The sequence below is a fragment of the Crassostrea angulata genome, chromosome 1 (genome assembly GCF_025612915.1).
Source record: "Crassostrea angulata isolate pt1a10 chromosome 1, ASM2561291v2, whole genome shotgun sequence".
NCBI lineage: Eukaryota > Metazoa > Mollusca > Bivalvia > Ostreida > Ostreidae > Magallana > Magallana angulata.
Window position 1 is genome coordinate 9,149,877 of NC_069111.1, and position 21,713 is coordinate 9,171,589.

The 21,713-nt window shown below is 34.3% G+C and overlaps 3 protein-coding genes across 4 annotated transcripts; 2 read left to right on the forward strand and 1 right to left on the reverse strand.

The window, feature by feature from the left end:
- The first annotated feature begins 128 nt into the window (after positions 1-128).
- LOC128182586 (DNA-directed RNA polymerase III subunit RPC10-like) lies at positions 129-3,015 on the forward strand. The gene is made up of 3 exons (XM_052851309.1): positions 129-301; positions 1,336-1,423; positions 1,780-3,015. The coding sequence occupies exons 1-3, from the start codon at positions 191-193 to the stop codon at positions 1,905-1,907; spliced, it is 327 nt and encodes a 108-aa protein (XP_052707269.1). The 5' UTR covers positions 129-190; the 3' UTR covers positions 1,908-3,015.
- A 371-nt stretch (positions 3,016-3,386) lies between these two features.
- LOC128182562 (uncharacterized) lies at positions 3,387-13,668 on the forward strand. Of its 2 annotated transcripts, none has more exons than XM_052851279.1 (4): positions 3,387-3,907; positions 7,770-7,822; positions 11,816-11,866; positions 11,967-13,668. In XM_052851279.1, exon 4 carries the CDS (start codon positions 12,046-12,048, stop codon positions 13,234-13,236), a length of 1,191 nt encoding a protein of 396 aa, XP_052707239.1. In that variant the 5' UTR covers positions 3,387-3,907; positions 7,770-7,822; positions 11,816-11,866; positions 11,967-12,045; the 3' UTR covers positions 13,237-13,668. The 2 variants fall into 2 exon arrangements, with proteins under 2 accessions (XP_052707239.1, XP_052707245.1); XM_052851285.1 differs by lacking the exon at positions 3,387-3,907 and adding an exon at positions 7,670-7,691.
- Positions 13,669-14,376: 708 nt separating this feature from the next.
- LOC128182577 (uncharacterized) lies at positions 14,377-21,409 on the reverse strand. The gene is made up of 11 exons (XM_052851297.1): positions 21,306-21,409; positions 19,782-19,811; positions 19,619-19,669; positions 19,389-19,436; positions 19,070-19,120; positions 18,161-18,226; positions 16,942-17,016; positions 16,623-16,853; positions 16,102-16,265; positions 15,735-15,860; positions 14,377-14,561 (listed from the first exon to the last, which is right to left on the reverse strand). Exons 1-11 carry the CDS (start codon positions 21,337-21,339, stop codon positions 14,457-14,459), a joined length of 981 nt encoding a protein of 326 aa, XP_052707257.1. The 5' UTR covers positions 21,340-21,409; the 3' UTR covers positions 14,377-14,456.
- Positions 21,410-21,713: the final 304 nt, after the last annotated feature.

The following is a 21,713-nucleotide window of genomic DNA, read 5'->3' on the forward strand; positions in this document are numbered from 1 at the left end:
ATATAACAAGCATTCTAAAGTATTTCAGTTTTACTTTTTTGTTTTATGTAATCATGTCATATTAATCAAAAGCGACATATTGTGTTGAAAGACAAAACTAATACACAGTTCGGATTATCTACAGAAAATTTGAAAATGAAAGTGAAAGTTGCATCAATTGGCAGTCACACATTTACATTACCACGGTAAAATGTTGACGTTTTGTCCAACATGTGCAAATGTCCTGGTGGTTGAAGAAGGACAGAATTGTTACCGGTTTGCGTGTAACACGTGCCCTTATGTCCAAAACATTCAAAGAAAGGTACAGATAGTTAGCGATGTTTACATAAAAGTACACATTTCATGTGATACGGACTGAAAAGTGATATGAGATGATCGTTGTAGTGTGAATTAATCGTAGACAAAATTTTAACACTTTAAATTTTACAGTAACTCACAACTGTTTACATAATAACTTTTAACATAGAACAACATTTTATCAGTTAAATAAGATTAAATATTGTACCAATCTAATTAAAATTAGACCTTTCATCTCGCTCTCTGTTATATATGGATACCGCTCGTCACGAGCGGTATCCATATATAACAGAGAGCGAGATGAAAGGTCTAATTTTAATTAGATTGATATAGTACATACATATTTAAATCCACTATAAATATTTTATCCTCATATCGGAAGAAAATTTTCTTGCCGAGATGACCTTCCAAGAGATGAAATAAACCATTCTGTGTACTACATAAAAATACACATTCCTGAATTAAACTTTTAAAATTGTCTTCGCATGTACATTTTTTTAGTCATGATTAGTTCATCAAGTGATAATTTATTAATTTACATATTTTTACTCACTTTCAAACAACTGAAGGAAAAATTAAAGAGATATAACATTAAAATGCTTTCTTTCAATGATGGTTCACAGGGCTATGAAGGTAGCGATTATTGCAGAAAAATTTACGCAACGCAATACTGTAAATTCCTAATTACCAGGTAAATGGGAGGAATTTATATCCGCATAAAATCACGAGAAGCATCCCTCGTGGATTTTAAAATCTCGCAATTATTTTCTGAGAGTTGATAACTATAGGAAATATGGATAAATGTTCTGCATTCGCGATTTTATATTCTCGCGATTTTATACAAAACAGCGGGATTGCGGAATTAAGTACTTGCGTAATATAAGGAATTTACAGTAACACAGGTATGTATTATTTCTGCAATGTTTTCTGCGTCTATAGCTGCATGAACCACCAAAGAAAGCAATACATTTTATATAAGAAGGCTTAGTCATCTGTATTTATTTGTAATGGTTAATGTTGATCTCTGCTTTTAAATAGATAGCATCCAGAAAGTATCCCAAGCTGAAGGAGGTGGACGATGTGCTAGGTGGAGCTGCTGCCTGGGAAAATGTCGACTCCACAGAAGGTCAGTGACAGAATCAATGAGACTATGACATTCTGTTCCAATTGGGTTTATTTGATATATCCATGATGAGTCTTGAAAGTACTTTAGAAGGTCAACAGTGTAGATAAACTTTTACCATGTCTCTGAATTGTTTATTATCAAGAAAAAGACTCTTTCACTTTTTAAGTTTTAGAAAGCAATCAAAAAACATATAACAATTTAATATGTTGAATAGAAATGTGGCAATTAATAGATGAAACTTATTATCTATAATTGAAAGGGTCCCGAATTCTAGATTATCAATAGATATTTTGAAATTCAATATGAACACCATTAAATGTCATACTGTAAACTGTTACTGTTATCTTCTCTCACAGAAACATGTCCAAAGTGTAGCCACAACAGAGCCTTCTTCATGCAGATCCAGACCCGGTCAGCTGATGAGCCAATGACAACGTTCTACAAGTGTTGTAACATGGCGTGCGCTCACCGGTGGAGAGACTGAATACTGTGTCAGTGTTGTGATGGACTGAGAACTCAAACATGCTTCATAGACATTGGAGAGAGTGATTCACAGAGCTGAAGACTCTATCTGTTGTCTTAATCTAACTCCAGATTGTCTTTACATGTGCTTTGTACCTTAAACTGTCATTGTGTTGACCTGTTTTAAGCAGAAAAAATCTTCACAGTGCTATTAGTGTCCTGCACATACTGTTAAATACAGGTCCAGGAAAATAAACACAATAGAGACAGGTTGTGTTTCTGGGCTATTTATCATGTATTTGAACAGTCCACTAACTCCAGTTATAAAAAAAGAGTCTTTTATTCGTGCTTAATGCTATCCTGCCTCTCTAAGTACATATGTCCTACATAATTAGGGTTGCTTCTGAAAATACACTGTTGATTTTGCTTTGTTGTGTAATATTTTATTTTGTTTATCATGAAGCAGGCACTTAGCTTGCATATTCAAATGTATCTCAAAGGTCAGTATTTCTTAAGCAAGCTTATGGCCTCAACTTTATTTATTCTATATTCCTTCTAGAGGATGAACTCTTTATCTATAACACTAATGTACTAGTACTATAATATCAGTCTTTAAAATTTCACATTTCCTCACTTTAACCAGCCAGTTTTGAAATTGATTTGCAGTTGTTTGAACATTAATTTCATTTCCCTCATTTCACTGAGACCATTTATGGGAATGTATGACTGCAGTCCTGTTTTTCAGCATTTGATTTTACTAGTGGTGTGTAAGCAAAGCCTTACAATAACATTTAGGCAGTGGAGACATGATTATCACGCCAGAGTAACGAAATTGTGTTTTATAGTTTTAGCTGACCAATCAATAAATTAACATCATAGAAATGTCATGCTTGCCTGAAGTCAGATTTATCAGTTAAATGCTTAGTTTCATTACCTCTGTGTACAACACAAACTGTTTGTTCTAATATTTACAAACTTTTATTGTGTTCATTTCCTAGTTACAAAGTGTTAAGTTAAAAAACAAAATTGTGCATGGCATGCTATTCTGAATGCTTTGATAGATTTTTTTTACTTTGTGCTGAATTAATCAGAAATTGATCAGTACTTTTACAAGTAAATGTGCACCAATATCAATTTGTTAATTATTTAAATTGAAATGTTCATTCTTGGAACTATGTATAACGCATTTCCTAAATTGACGATTAATTATTTAAAAAAATATCCAGAAAACATTTAAAATCGATTAACATCCTCTCCCACTCATGCGAGAACAGATTTTCTACCTGTAACGTGAAAAGTGCAGTATTACAATTTAAATGTCAAACGAATTAGGCGCAAAGATATTTGTTATTCTATTATGTTTGCATTTAATTTCATGCATTTAATAAAAAGGGGTTTGAACATAGACTATGTTTAATCTACCGTTAAGTTCTCCCGTTTTAATCTGTCCTGAAATTAATTTCTACGTTTTATTGAATACACACATAACCCTCTGGCAGCCATAGACCATTCTTCGGTGAGGGATATGTTAAAGTTCATTTTGTCCCTCATGTTTCCTGTGTCCATTGGGCGGGACCTTTCTTTCACTCTATGAATGAATTGATCGTGTTTTGTGTAATGAAAAATTTTCACACCGTCCTTCGAGATTGATTTTTTTCACTGGATTTGCAATCGACGCCTTATCCCTATGTATTTATTCCATCGTTAAAGGATTGAATTTTTCCATTGATAAGGAATGGTTCTTATGTTTTGTCGTATGTTCTGTGGCAGTGCCCGGAATATGTTTCTTCTTTGATAAGTAATTGTAAACTCGAAACCCGTTGTATTTACTTAGCTACGAGATTCTCCGTTATACAGCACAGGAAACCTACTGACTACCGAAACCCGCTGTTATTTAAATGGATTAGAGAAGTACCTGTATGCTTGGAAATGTATATATCCGGAATTATACCATTAGTTCTGCCTGTATATATTTGACACAGTTTGACAATACCTGGAATTTGTTGAATTTTATTGTTGAAGGTAAGAAAATACCTATATGTATGTTGTATTGGAATGTAAATCACCATGTACAAGTAATTACATACATATGTACATACATACATGCGATATATATGGGCAAATGTATATCGATTTTCTGTTTGCATCCAAACTTATATTGCTTGTATAAAACCGTCATCCATTTGTGTTTGGTTTAACCATTTGTACTTTGTTTGGTTTTGCATTGTACTGGAAAGTTAATATAAGGATCAGAAATAATTATAAATCCCGCTTTGTAAATCAAGAGGAATTTTAAATAACCTAGCTACTGTGCGTCTTAACTTGCCGAGACCCACACCACGGGTTTTAAAAAACTCATAAACGAATAAATTAGTTAAAGTTACGTACCAACAGAGAAAACGGTCGTTTATTGCAGGAAGCAATTTCAACAACTAGCGTGTTTTAATCTTCTCAATGTCCCCGATACACATTCAAAGACTGCGGCTTGTTGTTGCAATATAATGGTTTTAAAGTTGCAATGAAATTATAGGTAAAGAAAACACACTCATTTACTAGCAGCATAGGTAAGAAAAGCATGCACGGGCAAATTCACCTAATTTATTTACATTCTGACAATCATATATACTTATAATTTGTAAATCAGATTATGTATAACATTACAGCACAAATGAAAGAAAAGCCTGCGAGAGACTTTGTCTATGATACAAAGTGGATGCCATGTTATGACACCGATTTCTCGATCTCTAGATTTATAAGTTATCACCGTGGTTTTAGAATTGCATTTTTATTTCATTTATCTTGAAGCTTAATGACAAGATAAGCTATATCACACGCACCAGTATCGGATTTATAAAACTTCTGAACAGCATAAGATCAGCTATCACAATCCTCGATCACCCATGCCGCTATCTCTTGGTATCTCCATGCATGTATAACGTTGATATCAGAATTCACGTTTTTCAGCATTGCAATATACAAATATTTTCTGTCCATACTGGAGACAAGTTTTTTTTATTGAACGATTTGCTGGCTGACACGAATGCCGAATTTGTCGCCCGGAGCTCAGTAACGCTGTTATTGTCTATCAATATGGTCATTTCTTTGGAAATATCTGTCTTGGTTTTGCGGAATATGTATGAAATGGAAAGAAATCCTTCTAGCTGCTACGAGAATTCCTAAGATTAAGTTGTAAGCCGATTTGGAGTTAGTGTTATTTCTAATAGAGCTTAAGACTGCATAGGATTAAGAATTGGAACTTAACGAAAAAAAGGCAAATTTTATAGCTTTATGCCCGCCAAAATTATGAACATGGTATGCAGTGTTTACCATGTTTGTCGTAAAGTTTCCTCCTTCTGTCTCTCCGTCAGACTTTGCTTTGTTAATTTTCAAAGAAATTGTTCAACCCGTGCAGTCTTATTTTGCGTTTAGCTCCAAAAATACATGTACGTATAAGCGAGAACAGTTCATCTGTATCATAATTTCCTGACCTTGACCTCCCCTATAACCATGACCTTGCTACTCCATTTTGAGTACACCTTACTTTCTGAGTTTCAAACAAACTGTCGGACTATCCGACTAGAATAAAATATTTTATAACATTCCTTCGTTCTCTATATTAAGTATATAAACGAAACGTAAAACTATTTCCCTGACATTGCGAGATTTTTCTTGGTTCCCACACATTCATGAGTAATTAATAAAACACACACAATCGGATTGGACTTATTTTTAAATACCATCGATTGACGTATAGTTGATATGTACTTATAATTTATTAAAGGAAAGCAAGACTTAGTGTTAAATCGCCGCAATTTCTCATATGACTTTTTATGATTATATGTGGAATGTATGATTTCGTTGATTTTTTAAGGATGTTGGCTGTAACAGTTGGTCAAAAGTTGCATTTAATTCACTTATTACAATTGAATTTGTCACAGAAAAAGTCACGTTTTAAGGTGGCTCTATACACCCACAGTTTATTCCAATTTTCAATAGAAGACCACAAAACATATACTTATCAAATATTAAAATGATAATAGGGATACTATAGGTATTTTTAAAGAATTTTTTAATGTTTTTTCGTGTTTTTGTAAAATATTTTTTAAAAAGACAGCTATCAACAAATTGACAGAAGTTATTTTGTCATATGATGGATATTTCCTTCGGACACATAAAAAAAATGTAACACTTCTTAACATTCAAAAATGTTATTATTGCAATTTTTTTTAGTATTTCCCCAAAACATATTTTTTCATATTTTCTTACTCTGTTGACAAATCATCTGAAAAAGTTGCTTGATGTTATAAGAAAATGTATTTTAATAAATGTGAAATAAAAAATTGAATGAAAACAATTGCAAATAAACACAAAAAATATTTTAAATTTTATTTGATATGAAAGTTCCTCATGTAAGGGTTATGGTTCCTAAGTCCCAAGGCCCAAACACCTTGGGGACTTTTCATTTCTGAGTTGAAGAAAATTTCCTAAATATAATGTTGGAATGATAAATACATGCATATTTCATTATAGAGTTTGCCCTGTATAAGTGAATATATTCGCTTTAGTGCAAAACTAAGTCAAATAAATAAAGGGGAACATTGACTAGGCTCATAGGATTTATGTATCCCAACCTGAGAGAAATTCAAAGCAACCCTCTCATCCCCGTTAGGTGTCGATATTAATGTGCATTAAAGTATATTATAATTGAAATATTTTCACCTGTTTAGAATTTTCTTTCACGGTATTCAACCAAAAAATACGTTTTAGAAATTTTTGGAAAGTTAAAAATTTTATTGTTCTCAACGGGAATCGAACTCATGACCTACTGGTTTGTAGTCAGTGAACCCACTAACCCACTGCGCTACGGTGTAACATATCGATGATGCTAAAGAAACTCTTTAAAAATTTATACTTGATTTTATTGTTTATTTCGATAAATAATACCACACAACGTGAAGGTGTCACATACCACATTACTTGTAAGTAATGAATTTTCCAATTATCAAATTAAATCTATCCATTTAACAATTTTTTCAAAATAGCGGTTCCCATACAATTCACCTCTGTTTAAATCAGCCAGTACCGGAAATGCATGTTTCCAGATTTACTTTTTTGCGTACTGCGTCATCAAAAAGTGGTGTATAGAGCCACCTTAAGTCCAGTTCTTGATTGTCGAAGACAATTGTACCGATTTACAACAAAAGTCAGCTATAATGCAAATGCAATGATACTTAAAAAGTTAATCGAGTGGTTGTAAATTAAGGCAAAGTGTAATATTTTCAAAGTCAGCTGTAAAGTTGCTAGGACAAAGTTTACATTCAAGTGCTTCGCCAGCCTCTTTTTTTATTTTTCAAGTAAAATGATTCGCTCTTAACAAAGATGGTGATGGGAAATTTCTATGCAATCATTAATCTGTTTTTCATATCAATCAGAATAAGTGTCGACACATTATGAAATATCATCTGCATATCATAAAGATATAAGCAAATAAACGCTAATCATACAAACATGCAATGCACCAATCAGGATCGATACATGAATAAGACAGTTTTACCAATGCCGGAGCCAGTAGTTAGCTATAATGGGAGCGAGCTATCATCAACACCCATTTTAGATCACTCTCAGAAAAGACTTAAAATTCTGCTGAGCGTTAAATTAGAATCGATGGTATTCGTTATCATCGTCATTTAAATTCACACAACACATGTATAAGACGCAGATTTTAAAGCTATTGACTCCATTAATGGAGATGTGGGATTGCGACTTGTTCCGTTAGGATAGCATGGTCAACTGAATGTATAATGTGGTATTTATCTCCCAGCAATAACACACCAGTTGCTTTATATTCCGAACGATTTAATCAATTTTATTCATTGTGTTGCAGATTTTGTGAGCTGAATTGCCTTTTAGGATTCCTGGCGATGTCAATACATACAGGTAGGAATACATATTTTTTCCTGACAATTAAAAACCGAAGAATATGTTGTCTCGTTTCTAGAGTGTGTTGTTAGGTCAAACACCATATGTCATGTTTCACCAAACACATTTAAGTTGAATTTTATATAAGCGCAATTGTCACCCAAAAATAAAATATTAATCGTGTAATGAATTTTGGTAAATAGCATTAATAATTTCAGCCATTTAGTGTTCACTATTTGGCTCACCTGAACCAAAGGGCAAGGTGGGCTTTGCTAATTAAAAATGTTCTGTCCTTAAATTTTCACATTTTTTTTTTGTTTTCCTATGTAAAATCACTGAGCCAATTTCACCAAAATTTGGCACAAAGCATTTTGAGATAAATGTTGCTTTCAAATTTAGTTCAAAAGAAGAGCTAGACATTTTTGCAAGGGGGTATAACTAAGAAATGAAAATTATGTGGGGTATTTTAAAAAGTCTTCATCTCTTGTGCCAAACAACCCGTTATACCAAAATTGTATATTGTACTGTAAACCCTATTGTGAGTTTAGAAGGGGTCTTTATAGCAGTATATTACATGTATACTACATGTATATACTAAAGCTAGTTCAGAAGTTTGGTCATACGGAGCCGAAGTGGCCGTTGTTGTTCATTATATTGAAGCTATGTGGCCAACTGTCCTCTTCTTTATTATCAGAACCGCTTCCACATATATTTTAAGAGATAAGACCAATATTTATTTTGTATGGAAATGATCATATTTTTGAATATGTAATTTCTCTTTATTTACTTCTTAATATTGATTAAGTTTAAATGCAACTCAAAGTTTAGAATTTAATCAAGAGCATGCATACATGAATTTTCATGAATCAACATAGCCGAATATCTGTTGCGTCTGTAAGTAAGGGGGAAAAAAACCTCTGCATTTGGTGAACGAACGGACCTTACCTAGCAATGATATAAGAACTTTATTGTTCTTTAGAATCCAAGTCTTTATAACATCTATGGAATCACAAAGGCATTGAAGTGTTAGGCAAACTTATCAATGTAATGTAAACATCTATTCCAATGGTTTGTCACTTTAAAAAGTATGAATTTAATTTGAAAAATAAAACATGCGCGTTCTTTTCATGGTATCATAGTAATTGCCGTAAGAAAAGTAGACAGAAAACGAAACAGGGCAACACTCGTAAATCAAAAGATTACATGCCATTTCATGCCGAAGTCTAACCTTAAAAGTCACACGGACATGCTATATAGGGAAAAATCAAAATATTAATGGTGGATACAAAATGTTATCAGTGGTTTGACGTAAAGAAAAGTCAACAAGCTTTTAAGACTTGGCTTGATTGTGATTAGTGGATTGTCCATCGGTAACACTGTAGGGGAGTTCAATGCAGGTCCAGGGGGCACCTGCTAAGGTCTCTATATAGACATCCGGTCACGAACCAGCATCGACTGTCTACGTAACATTCACGTGATTCGTTTGTAGAGAAAATGAATGTTAATAATAAAAGTTAATCTATAATAAGAAATCGTATGATTTGTATGATATTTAATCAAAGATAACCCTAAGATACGATAAATCTTGGCATAAGTCAATCTAGAACATAAACCTGATATAAAATAAACGAGTTGGATTAGAAACGAACCCACTGAACCAATATTCAATAACCAAGATATCAGACACCCGTCTTGTTGCTTGCGTTAGACTTTCTCTTTTGTTTTATGCGACCGGGATCACTGAATTCCTTCATAACGAGGATTTATCAGATTTCGCGACCCTATCCCCACAACAGATCCCATCGATTCTCGGATTTCTACAAAGTCCTAAATGATGTTTCCATTTAATTTCACTTGGTAAACAAGGACTCATTGTGTTCAGACATTTAAAATCATAATGCAAGTGAAATCTTTAGTTACACGATTCTTAAGAATGTGACTTTGATAACACGTAGAGATAAAACGATCACTTGTTCTTTTTGATTCGGAACAATTATTACATAGTTGACAAGAAAACAAAAGGTATATCAGGTGCTTAACAATGGATACAAACGTTACCCCCACACTTGGTTCATTGGCAAGCTCGATTGACTGAAGGGCTATAGAAAATTTAATTATTCTCAACTTGATTCTTTTCCGGTCTTGGGGCTCATTTAATCTTTTTAAATCATGAAGAATAATCAAATATGGTATCTTACTAATGGAGTCCGGACCCCCAGCATGTGAACGGAGCGGAAAAGCTGCGAATCGTAGGAAGCATCTCTTCCTCTCACAGCTTTGTCATACAATGTTACGTGGTTGAGGGACTACATTCTGTAACCAAATAGATTCGGAGCATTTTGAATCCTTTATTAAAGTAAAGTATCCTTCAAAAAAGACCATGTAATGAATGCCCCCTTTTTAAGGAGAGGAATTCGAAGCAATATACAATATTTTCATGTTTAGTGGCCTCTGGTTACAGTAATATAAAGAAATATTCCTTCATGTCATCTACTCAGTGTGAGTGAAAATTCTAAATGTGATGATATGCAATAATCCCTTCAAAACAGTTCTGATAACATCAAATGTGTCGTATGAATTATAAAGCAAGTAATTTTTTTGAAATTCTCAAATAGTGTTGTTTGAAAAAGAAGTGTTAATTGTGGATGTTTGTTAAAGTACTATCATTGAATATTCTTCAAAAGGCTCTTTAAATAAATGGTAAATCAGAACTGTTGATTGTGAAATAGATGGCGCCCGATGAGCTGTCTTTTACTACTTTTAACAAAAAACAGCTGCAAAAAAATGAGGAAAGTTATCAATATCATGAGCTCGAAAAATGAGACTTTCTTTGGAAATGTACAAAATTAAAAGGAAATCCTAATATGATAACGTTGAAAATTAGTGTCAGGAGCTAAAAAATGTTTAACCTTAAGAGAAATTGATTCTCAAAATAAAAGTGTATTCCCTGAACGTAAGTGTGTGCATATGCTCAGACTAAAAAAGTCTTATTCCTTTGCATTCTCTGTCATAAATAATACGCTTAATCCCTATTCCAGCCGACAATTAACCAGAGTGGATCTATAGATAATGATTGAGGCTTTTATGCAAGTCTCTTCGTTTTCCCCCATTCACTCGCACCAGTATTGAGACAACTTTATTCACGTGTTTAATCAGCTTATTAATGATAATGATTTTAAACCGCGAGATCGATATCCACTGAAAGGAACGGTGCTAACTGGTTAACGGACAACCAGAGTAAACTACCAGATATTAGCATATATATACATTCATTTTACATTTACATTCTGAAAGCAGATTTTGAATACTTGTGCGCTGATCTCGCCTGTTATTCCTGTCGTGTATTATTGGGTACTGATAAAATTGTGTGGATGAATATTGTGATAGTATGAATAAAATGTATTGATGAAAAATCGCTTTATACCCGTAACTATGACAAAAATGACAACATATTGACAATTGTTAAGTTGTGTGTTGACAACTGTTAATTCGTTAAGTTTCACTGACAAGCGTAACATTGTGAATCACCAATAATATTTGGTAAGGCTAAAACCTATATATGAATCGTCATACCATTATTGTCTTTTAAAAACATAGCGTCTTAATGGTATGCATAGACTCATGTACTGAATAGCAAATAAATTGATTGAAAAGTATTTGCGTCGTAAAATAAATTATTAATTCTTTTCAAACGGTAGACATTTCTTTCGTACAACACAATAGAGTCGATGGCCTTAGGAAAAAAATGAGAGGAAAAATTATCAAAAGTCTAATCGTTTGTATTTAAACAAAAGATAACCAAGTAAAACCTTTAAATTTCCTTTGAGGACAAGCGAAGTGTGACCCATAGAAGGAGCAAGCTCTCCCCTATGTATTTAGTGAATCAGTCGAATCATTCCGTTCAAAGCAATATATATTAGAGTGTATGTGCTGGAGATTCTTTATGATTTAGAATACGTGCAATACTAACAACCGATCTGTCTATGGTGTGTTTATTTTTCTATTTTACAGTGAACTTCTTTGATAGTTGGTGAATGGATTGAAGACGTGTGGACGAGATTTGTAAGTGTTCTCAACAATAACTCATCTCATGCAGCACATCATATTTAATGGAGGTTATATTTATCTCTCATATAAACAAAATCTTCTTTGGATTTTGCAGAAAGTGCTAGACAACAAAGAGGAATTAATATTTGAGCACAGTGGATGGATGCCGATGTTGACTCCATGGGTTCACAACAATGTTAAAGTATTCGGTTACAAGTGATGAAGGCTCGTTCTCTCCAAACCCTGCTTACCACGAACACACAGAAACTCATTTAATGAAGGACACAATTGACGTCAACATCAATCCAAGGTCGCGTGCAAAAATGGTGATGAAGAAACGTGCAAAGCAGGTTCAGAGAAGAGGAGGAGACTTTTCATTTTTCCCGCCAATTTCTAGGACTCCCAACAATCAGCGTAAGGAGGTCATTACACCGTATGTTAACCATATAGACGCAGAATCGCCGTATATTAATTCATTGGGAATATCACGTGTTCATGACGTCACGACACCGTATGTTTTACATAGCCAATATTCAAAACACGACGTCTCGTCACCCATGCCCCAGAAGGAGCATACGAGGGTCTCAAATCTCTCTCGTAATAACGCAGGAACCCCCCAGAATCAACCCCAGCATAATGTAGTGGAAATTACTAGAATTAGAAAAGACCAATCGTTTTCTCACGAAAGTATTAACAAAATTGGTGCTTCCTCTCCATTCATAGAAAGACGGTCTCGGTTAGATCATCGTCGAAAGTTAACGAAAGAGAATGCAAATCAACATACGTCTCGAAACCACGTGCATGATACAGACAAAAACGCAAAGTTGCAGGTTCAGAGTAATCAAATGGGACTAGTGCAAAGGACCGAGCGCCACAAGTCTTTCCACGACTACAGCCGAGCCAGAAACGAGGAACAGTTCTCTATCAGGAAGAAAATAGAGCAGTTCCGGAAATGGCACGAGGAACAGTATAAAGACAAGCTGAAGAGATTGAAAGAAGAGGTAGACAATCAGTACGAAGTCGAGAACATAAAGGCTCAAACCTCCAGGGTCGGTAGTCACACACCGCAAGGCAATGTATCGGTGGAAAAGAGAGAACGGCCAGAAAAGAAAAGAAAACCCGAACCACAAAAATCGTCTTCCAGTGAACAAACCCCGGTTCTGAATGGAGATAATTTACCAAGCTCTGTGGACGAAAAAGCGAGTTCCGAACGGACTTGGCACACGTGGCGTGACGTCAACGATTCCTACGCGTACTCTGACGTGAAGCAGTACATAGAGGAAAACGAACTGATGACGAAAGAGAAGGAGGAGTGGATAAAGAAATGGGTCATCGATGTTGACAAAGCGATGAAACAAGAGACAGACGGTACCTCTCAAGTGTGATCCACATATAAGCTTACTGTGATAAAAACTTATTGTGATATATTCATGTATTCAGTTTGATTGATCTCTGTAGAGATTCCGTCATCAGTCCAAAACTACAGTATTATCTCAGATATTTTGGAAAGTGGTGCAAAAGGACACCCGGATTCCTGTATTTTTCTTCCTTACCTAAAAGTTTTGCCCACAACGAAAATATATGAGAAGATTGTAAAATATAACCGTTTACTTGAATAAGCAATGTACAATGTAAGCAAAGAAAGCGATATGTAATTTATTAGTAAATACATATTTAATGAAATGTTGATGCACATTCTTACCTTACTGAATTTCTTAATATAAATATGAACTAATTATATGAAAACTTTATTTTATTGAGTTTGTTTTAAAAAAAATATATTGTTAAATAAATTATTGTTTGCACAAGGCGTTTGTAATAATTGAATTTGACATAACGATTGAAGAACATGTACACGTTTTTTTGCTTCTAATTTTGCATCTTTAACTCAACAATGGAGGATTTAACCAGTGCACAACACGAGCCAATATCAACAAAGAAGTTTTCTTAAGTTTGCAAATCATTTTGTATATGACTTTTTGTATAAATGCATGCATGTATACGTGTTTAGCGACCAAGTACAAAGATTTTGGATGCAAGGGCGAATATTGCATTTTTAAGGGGTTGGAAAGTACTTTGCAAAAGCAGATTTCGTGTTATTTAAGTCGAAATTAAACGTACCAGCGAATATTTTTTGAAATCACACCTAGTATACATGAAGTTATAAATCATTTGTTTGAGTGTTCAAAGGACGAATATACAGTATCCTCCTGACATCGACAACACTTTTCATCAATTTTTCATATAAAATTGTGTATACCGTGTTTGTGATAATGTAATCCCTTCGTCTGTGAAACTCAAGGAATCCACTAATCATAACTATTCACCAAATATGAAGATTCCTCAATCAAACCATATACATAGAAAACGTGAATAAAGAGGTTTTTTCAAGGAGACTTTTTAAAATAACTTGTATCCCTTTACCGCATTTTACGATATCCTTTGTTTTATTCATTAATGGAATACACATGTATATGCAAACGCTTGCAGAGGTTCTCGGTTCAAATGATCAAATGAATAAAGCACAGACTTTAGATGATGTATTTGTTTGATGTGCTCTTTGTAAATGAATAATATGCAGACGAGGTACACCCTCCGGAAATTTTTATATGTTAATGACATAATAACTATCGGGATTCTGTCGCAGAGTGGAGCCGCCCCTGTGAAGCGTGAAGATCTCTGGACCATGTCCGCATAGCTGTGCCGCAATCTAATAAACAGATAAACAACAGTTAGCGATATACACACCTTAGAAATAATCAAAAGTCAAAGAAAATGTATAAAACTAATATATTTATTGCTTTCTGTTACTGGTAATGGAGTTAAACTATAGTGGAATATAGATAAGGCTGGGTTCGATTGACCTATTCTAGATTAACGTACGTAGCATCTTACATTTAATTATTACAATCTATCTTAAGTTATTAATGCAATGCATTTTCTTTGATTATTAAATATATATATAAATATCACAGGATTCGTACGATGTTCATTCAACAGTATAAAAAAATTTTATTTCTCTTTTGAAACACCCACTCTAGCTTGTCAGATTTCAATACACAGCTTAAAAGAAAATGTTTACGGGGATTTTGCATTGTAACATAAATAAAAGTACCCGGATGGGACGAGATCGATGAAAAATTGTGCGAGGTATTCCAAATGACATCAAAATCTAACATTTCCCATTATAAATATCCATAAGAAATCTGTTTTTGTAACTACAAATATTTGAGTGAAAAACGAAAATGTGTATCTGAAGATATTCTGGATATTTTTCCTATTCATCAATTTCAATTGCACTTCTTTTACAGGTACATGTATGTGCATTTTATGTGATAATTAAAAATCGTCCAAATGCGCTGCATAAACATTTTGGGACAGACTACTGTGGTTTCATTAATATTCAAGGGTATCAATTTTCGTGGATAAAGTGAAAATCACAGTTTCAAGGATACGTAAATTCGTGGCCAATGACCTTATTAATAAAAAATATTAGTAGAAATTGCAGTTCAATGAATATTTAATTTCAAGGATAAACTTATTAACGAAATCAACGAAAATTGGTATTCAACAAATATTGATGAAACCACAGTATATGGGTACACAAAACAAAAAGAGACCTGTTGATGGCAATGTTACCATGGACCAACTTGCTGATATTTTGTTGATTATAGGACCTCGTTTTGCAAGCCTAACCTCTGAATAAAGGTTAAATAGTTTACAGTGCCTAGATTAACAAATCTGTGAGTGTGGTTCTTACAAGTATTTGATTTAACAAGTCTTCATATGTTGTTCACTGTTCATTTCAAAGTTCATTCATTGTAAATAGTTCGCAGTGAATGTCTCTGTTTGGGAAGTCCCAATAAGAATTTACAACACTGACCTTGAACCCGTCATCCGTGCACTCCACGAAGATTCCCGACAGGGAGGAAGAGTCCAGATTGTACTGACCAAACTCAAACGTGGCGATCGGTGTGTACGCAGGAATCCTGGCGCAGTTTTCCAACACCTAAAAATTAAAAGGAAGTGTGTCAAGTTATTAGTCCTCGCTTTTCCTGACAGGCCTCAGTATCATCACGTTCGGTCAGTAAGCACCATTGCACAGTGCAGACTTCAGTATGATCCAGACCTACATTTGTGTCAACCCCCATCCCCCCTTCCCACAAATACAGGATGTACATGTAAACGCCTGGATTATGTCGACTAGTAAATTCAAAAGTACACTCAAACGAAAGTTCTCGTCTGTTTACCTTGGGTCCGGCGGTCCATGCCGAGGGTGCCGGAGCCTTACAGGTCTGCATGACGACCGCTTCGGGTGCACTGTGGGTCCCGTCCGTGCAAAGTCCGGCATTGTCGTTAAGAACTTGGTTTCCATTTGCAAGAACCATCACAAAGGCCAGAGGATCACATGTCTCTATAAGAAGAAACATATAACATTAACTACCTTATCAAATATACTAAATGCATGGTAATTAAACAGAAGTATGCTAGTATGCTAATTTGTTGTTTTTATTTCATCACGCTGGTATCGATATTAAATAAAATAATTTGGTTATACACATGTATGCACGATCTACAAAATATTATTTGGACGTTGTCCATTCCGTTTTCTCAAATCAATGCCCAAAAAATTGATACTACAAATTTATTTTACCAGAACAGCACAAAACCAATATTTTAACAATATAACAACGATTATGGAACTAGTATATTATATATCTTATAGTTTGGTAATATTGTAGTATGGTTTATCAAAAGTACTGATATTTACTGAGATTCAGAGGAGGCAATGTGCTTCCTGGCATATTAGTGGTTGCTGGTGGCATGGTGGTGGTGGCGGGTGGCATGGTGGTAGTGGCGGGTGGCATAGTGGTGGTAACTGGTTTCTTTGTGGTGATCGGCTGTGTGGTTACCTGGACGGTCGTCGTCGGTTTCTCTGTTGGTTTCTCCGTAGGTTTGTGCGTTGTTGTCACGTGAGAATGTTGTTGGATATGAAGGAGACCTACAGTACAAATCACCTGATTATAAAATTGATTGGTTCGTTGAGCTGTGAGATATAGCAGCTCATGTTGCTTTGTGACATTACATACCTTCACAAAACGTTTGTAACTTATTAAGACAGCCAGGTTCAGTGTTGTGTGTAATAAGGTCTCGAAGCCTATTCTCTAAAAATAACAAAAAAATTCTTATATTCCAAAAGGAAGAAAGAAGAAGAATATTATATCGAACATGCTAATACTCTATAACACACGATTATTCAAAACCAAATGGCAACTGCAAAAATTATGAAACATTCGGACAAGTCACCAGTGTTTCCATAAACATTTTTAACTTATGAAATCCGCTCTTATTCCAAATAAGTTCCAAGGAGTTATTCCGGATATTGACGTCCGAAATGCTCCAGTATAATTATGTATGTGCAAATTGGATCGGAATATCCCAAAGTGCATCGAACACTAGAGACCTGTATGTCACTCTATATGTGATATGTGTGGGATCGGAGTACCTTGTGCACAGTGTTTTTAAATAGAGACCAATAAACCTAAATATGTGCATGTACAAAGAATCGGTACCGAAATACCTCACAATATTCACAAATGATAGACGGCGCGTCTTTTAACCACAATGAACCACAATGATACCACAATGAATCACAATGATACCACAATGAACTGATGATATTAATTGAATACATTCATTATATATTTGGTATAACTACCTATACGTGCTATATACACAATTTACAGGTAACTGCAATGTTTGACATTGTGGTTAAAAGACGCGCCCATGATACAGACCGGAATATACATGTAATCCAATGAATACTGGTATATCTGTAAACAAAAGGGAACCGGAAACCCAATTGAAAACCCCTAAATATTACGAATACTATGCTAGTATTTCGAAAAGGATTTTTTACAAAACATCGGGACTGCCCCATCGGGACTAACCCACTGACAATACATCCACACATATTGCAATTGAGACTGCAATTACTCACTTTTGATGGAATTCATCATTAATCAGGACCGGGGCACCTCTTTGTATGATATGTAAAGTATTCCTTGGACTCTATTTATCACATGAATATATGCTCGGATTTTTTTTAAATGTGTGTCGATGTACTATTAAAATTGTTCAGTTTTAACGTACTGAGAAGGGTGTTATTTCCACCATCATTTTAAAAGATATTTTTAAAAGAATAGTGTCATTGTTTTCACATGTTTATTCACAAGGGGTTATCCTTCTTAAGACAAGAGTGCTAAATTCAATAAGTATTTTAGCGAATGGAAAAACTTTGGTACGTACCATCCGGGTCCGAGTTATGGTGATAAAAAGCCTCGTCCAAATCGCTTGAGTAGGAGTATCTCTTGTCTAAAGTGAAAAAGAGTCGTCTCGTTACATCATAACCATGTATTGTTTATACGAGCACTCGATTTTTCACACCGCCTCCACCCGTCCGAACGTTAATCATATAACACTGTGTCGAATAATTATGCCTGTGCCAAGGTGATATTTTTGCACCCGTTTAAGGTGCATGTTTTGAAAAATTCAAAAGTATAATACGATAGACAATTGCTTAAAGAGTTCCTAGGGGAAAAAATTATTTCCATAGGAAAAACATATTTCGAGTTTTTTATCGGAATGAAAGAACTTCATATAGGAATTTAAATTCCGATAGGATTTGAACAAAACTCCCATTAGATTTCAAAATCTGATGGGAAATTTTATTTTCGTAACAGAAAAATACATGAAAGAATAAATTTGAGCCATTAGGCTCACCAGTAATGCATATATATATATATACACAATATTAACAATATGCAAGGCACGCATAATGCAAAGCCAGTAATAAGAATTTCAAATAAAACGTGTTTGAAAAAAATGCGGAGGGGGTCATCCCCACCCCCTCCTGGTGCATCGTTTCCGTTTTATTCGTACATAAGGAGTATATGGAGTTGTCAATACAACTTGTTCATGGTTCACAAATTGATATATATGGTTAACTACAAATCTGATTGAGGTATAAAAATGTATGTAATTTCAAAACACGAGTGAAGGCATATTCATTTGTTTATAACTAAACAAATCGTTTTTAAAATTTAAGGCGGTAGATCTGATGGTTGGTTCGTCGACCACCGAGTCCCCTCTTAATGTCTATATATAGTAACATGCTTCATGCCTTGCTTCAGATCGCTGAATGTGAGTACAACTTACCGTTATGGTTGCGCTGACGGTTCAGAATAAAGCTGTAGATATGTCTGATAGCTGAAAAAATGTTGCACAATATTGGTTTCAATTCATTTTCTGTGCTTTTGACTTGTATCAACATAAAGTTCATTTAAAAAATAAATAAGTATTCAGATGATATATTCATAGTATGAAATATTAATTACATGTGTTTGCTTATTACATGTATTATTACAGATTATCATTACTGGAGGACACCAACAGGAGAGCTCAATTCATTATCATGATTATTCTTAATCAACACGACTACATTTGTGAACTGTATTTTACAAGCGTGTTTGCTCACCGTCATATTCTCGACGCTTTGCCCATTCATTAATTAGGTTCTGTATATCTGAAAGAAACGAAAAGGTAAATCAAATTTAGGATATAAGAAGCTATTCTATTTGTTGGACATTTCGATGTCAAGAATTCACTGCAGCAATAATAAAATATGTGTCATAAAATTTGTTACGCAGGCTAAAGTAAAACTAATTGCCCCTCCCTCGCAGAAGAATGGGTATTTCATTTACTTACGATTGCATGGCTCAATGTTGTTGTATGAGTTATATTGGCCTTGTTTTATAGCTGCAAAATTGAGAATTTTTTTCTATTAACGTTATAAACATACGATAAGTTAAAACAACTTTAACATAACTGTGTTAAAATAAAGAATAAGATGAAATGACGCTATACTCACTGTCAAGGAAAAATGCATCGATAGATAAAGCTAAAAATAAACATGAACATTTCTATAGAAGCATAAAACTGATTTAGTAACATCGTAAATTAAGCATTTGATAAACACCATACATGAATATTCCAACAACAATCTGCTTTTTGTTTGGTGGTTCATATGCAGATGACGGTTGCAATAATTGCAGAAATAACAAGTATTCAATGATAGACATATGGTATCACTGGTCAGCTTCATGGCAATATAATGTTATGAGAATATTGTAATGTAATGTATCTTTTTTTCCTGATATTGCAAGAAATAATCAACTTAACTCGCAGCAGTGAAGTGTATTTCCGATTAAAATTCTTAAGCATATAAAAAAACTTGATTTGAATCATTATTTATCTTTAAGAATGTTTTAACTTCAAGGCAAACGCGTGAAAATAATTTTTTTTTTTTTGGTTAAACTACATGTAATTAAATATTTACATGAAGCTCTCCTGCATAGTAAACAAAGCATAGTGCGAGGTGCAATGCGTGCGCAAATAGTAAAATTTGCAGGATGCATCATCCGAATACATGTACAACTGTGATCGGGCGAGGCCGATCACAAAACGATAAACGTCTGTCCCAAGACCATGCATTTTATTGTTTACGATCTTACTAAAACTAATATCGATCGAATCGACTGAGAATCGCGAAATAGATAAAACTGTCAAGCGTGATGCCTAAATAACGTTCGTCTGCTTACACATTATCAAATCAGCTACATGTTTTAGGATTGGAGCGCATGGTGTCACATTTTATTGCAATCTTTTGGTTGCGTATTTTGTCAGTGTCAACAAGAACAGTGCTTGAATATTTTACCCTCAGTTTCACATTTAGCAGTGAAACTCGAAGGCGGAGATAAATTCTTTACGTAAGTGACGTCATACGTGAGCGACGTAAATCAGGCGGATTAGTGTGTTATCATGTTAAACATACATATTGAATTTTCGTTTAGTAACTCTTTTAACACTCGCATTCTAGTGGTTTTGTTCCGAAGCGTTTTGCAACAATAATTTATGTCCTTCCATCAGCTTACGGCAGTAAGTGTACACATGTATATATCTTACTCAATGGATTAATTTACTAAATTGTTTACTTAGCTTCATGATAAAACAGCAAATGTCTTAGAATGTTATTTTTAAAAACATACATCCATTTGTGGCTAACATGTTGGGATTTTTAGTTGAGGTTGAAAATTTTCATTCAATCAAAATGTCGGCTTTGATAAGTTTTCCCATACCTTCAAACGCGAGTAAGAAGTCAAGAATCACGGATTTTTCAAATTCATTGATGTTCTACTACTGCTTTGATTCTCGAACAAATTTATAAGTCTTATAATGGATAAGATATGGCATACAAAACAGGAAAGCAAGAGAAACGGGCACAAATAACTGAGTAGCGGATACATGTATAATGCGTTACATGAAAATCGGTCAAATGCTTTGGTTTCTACAGAGACTGCATGTGATATGAATATCCATAAATATAAACAGATACCTGTTAGGGTGAGCACAAAGAACCGGACAGCCATGGTGATATGAATAGCTTGGCAGATCTGTGACACGGCTGATGCAGTGCTATCCACTTATAGATATGTAAGATAAGGCAGTCACGTTCGCTCTCACATGGGTTGCCATGTATATTTCTTATTACAGAATGGTTTATGTCCAGATCTGTGACTCAGGTTTTTCTTTTTAAAAAGTTTATTTACATAACTTTTAAATAGATATAATATATTTCAGTGTTCATTAATAGAATAGTAATTAACATCTGGTAGTTTCAAAGCGTTTTCTCGTTTCTACGATTTCAAATATCAATTTACACAGTTTGAAAATCCATGATCTGATTGCAAGCTACAAGTGTAATATGTAAAAATAAAATAGGCTTCTTCAATCCGAATCAATT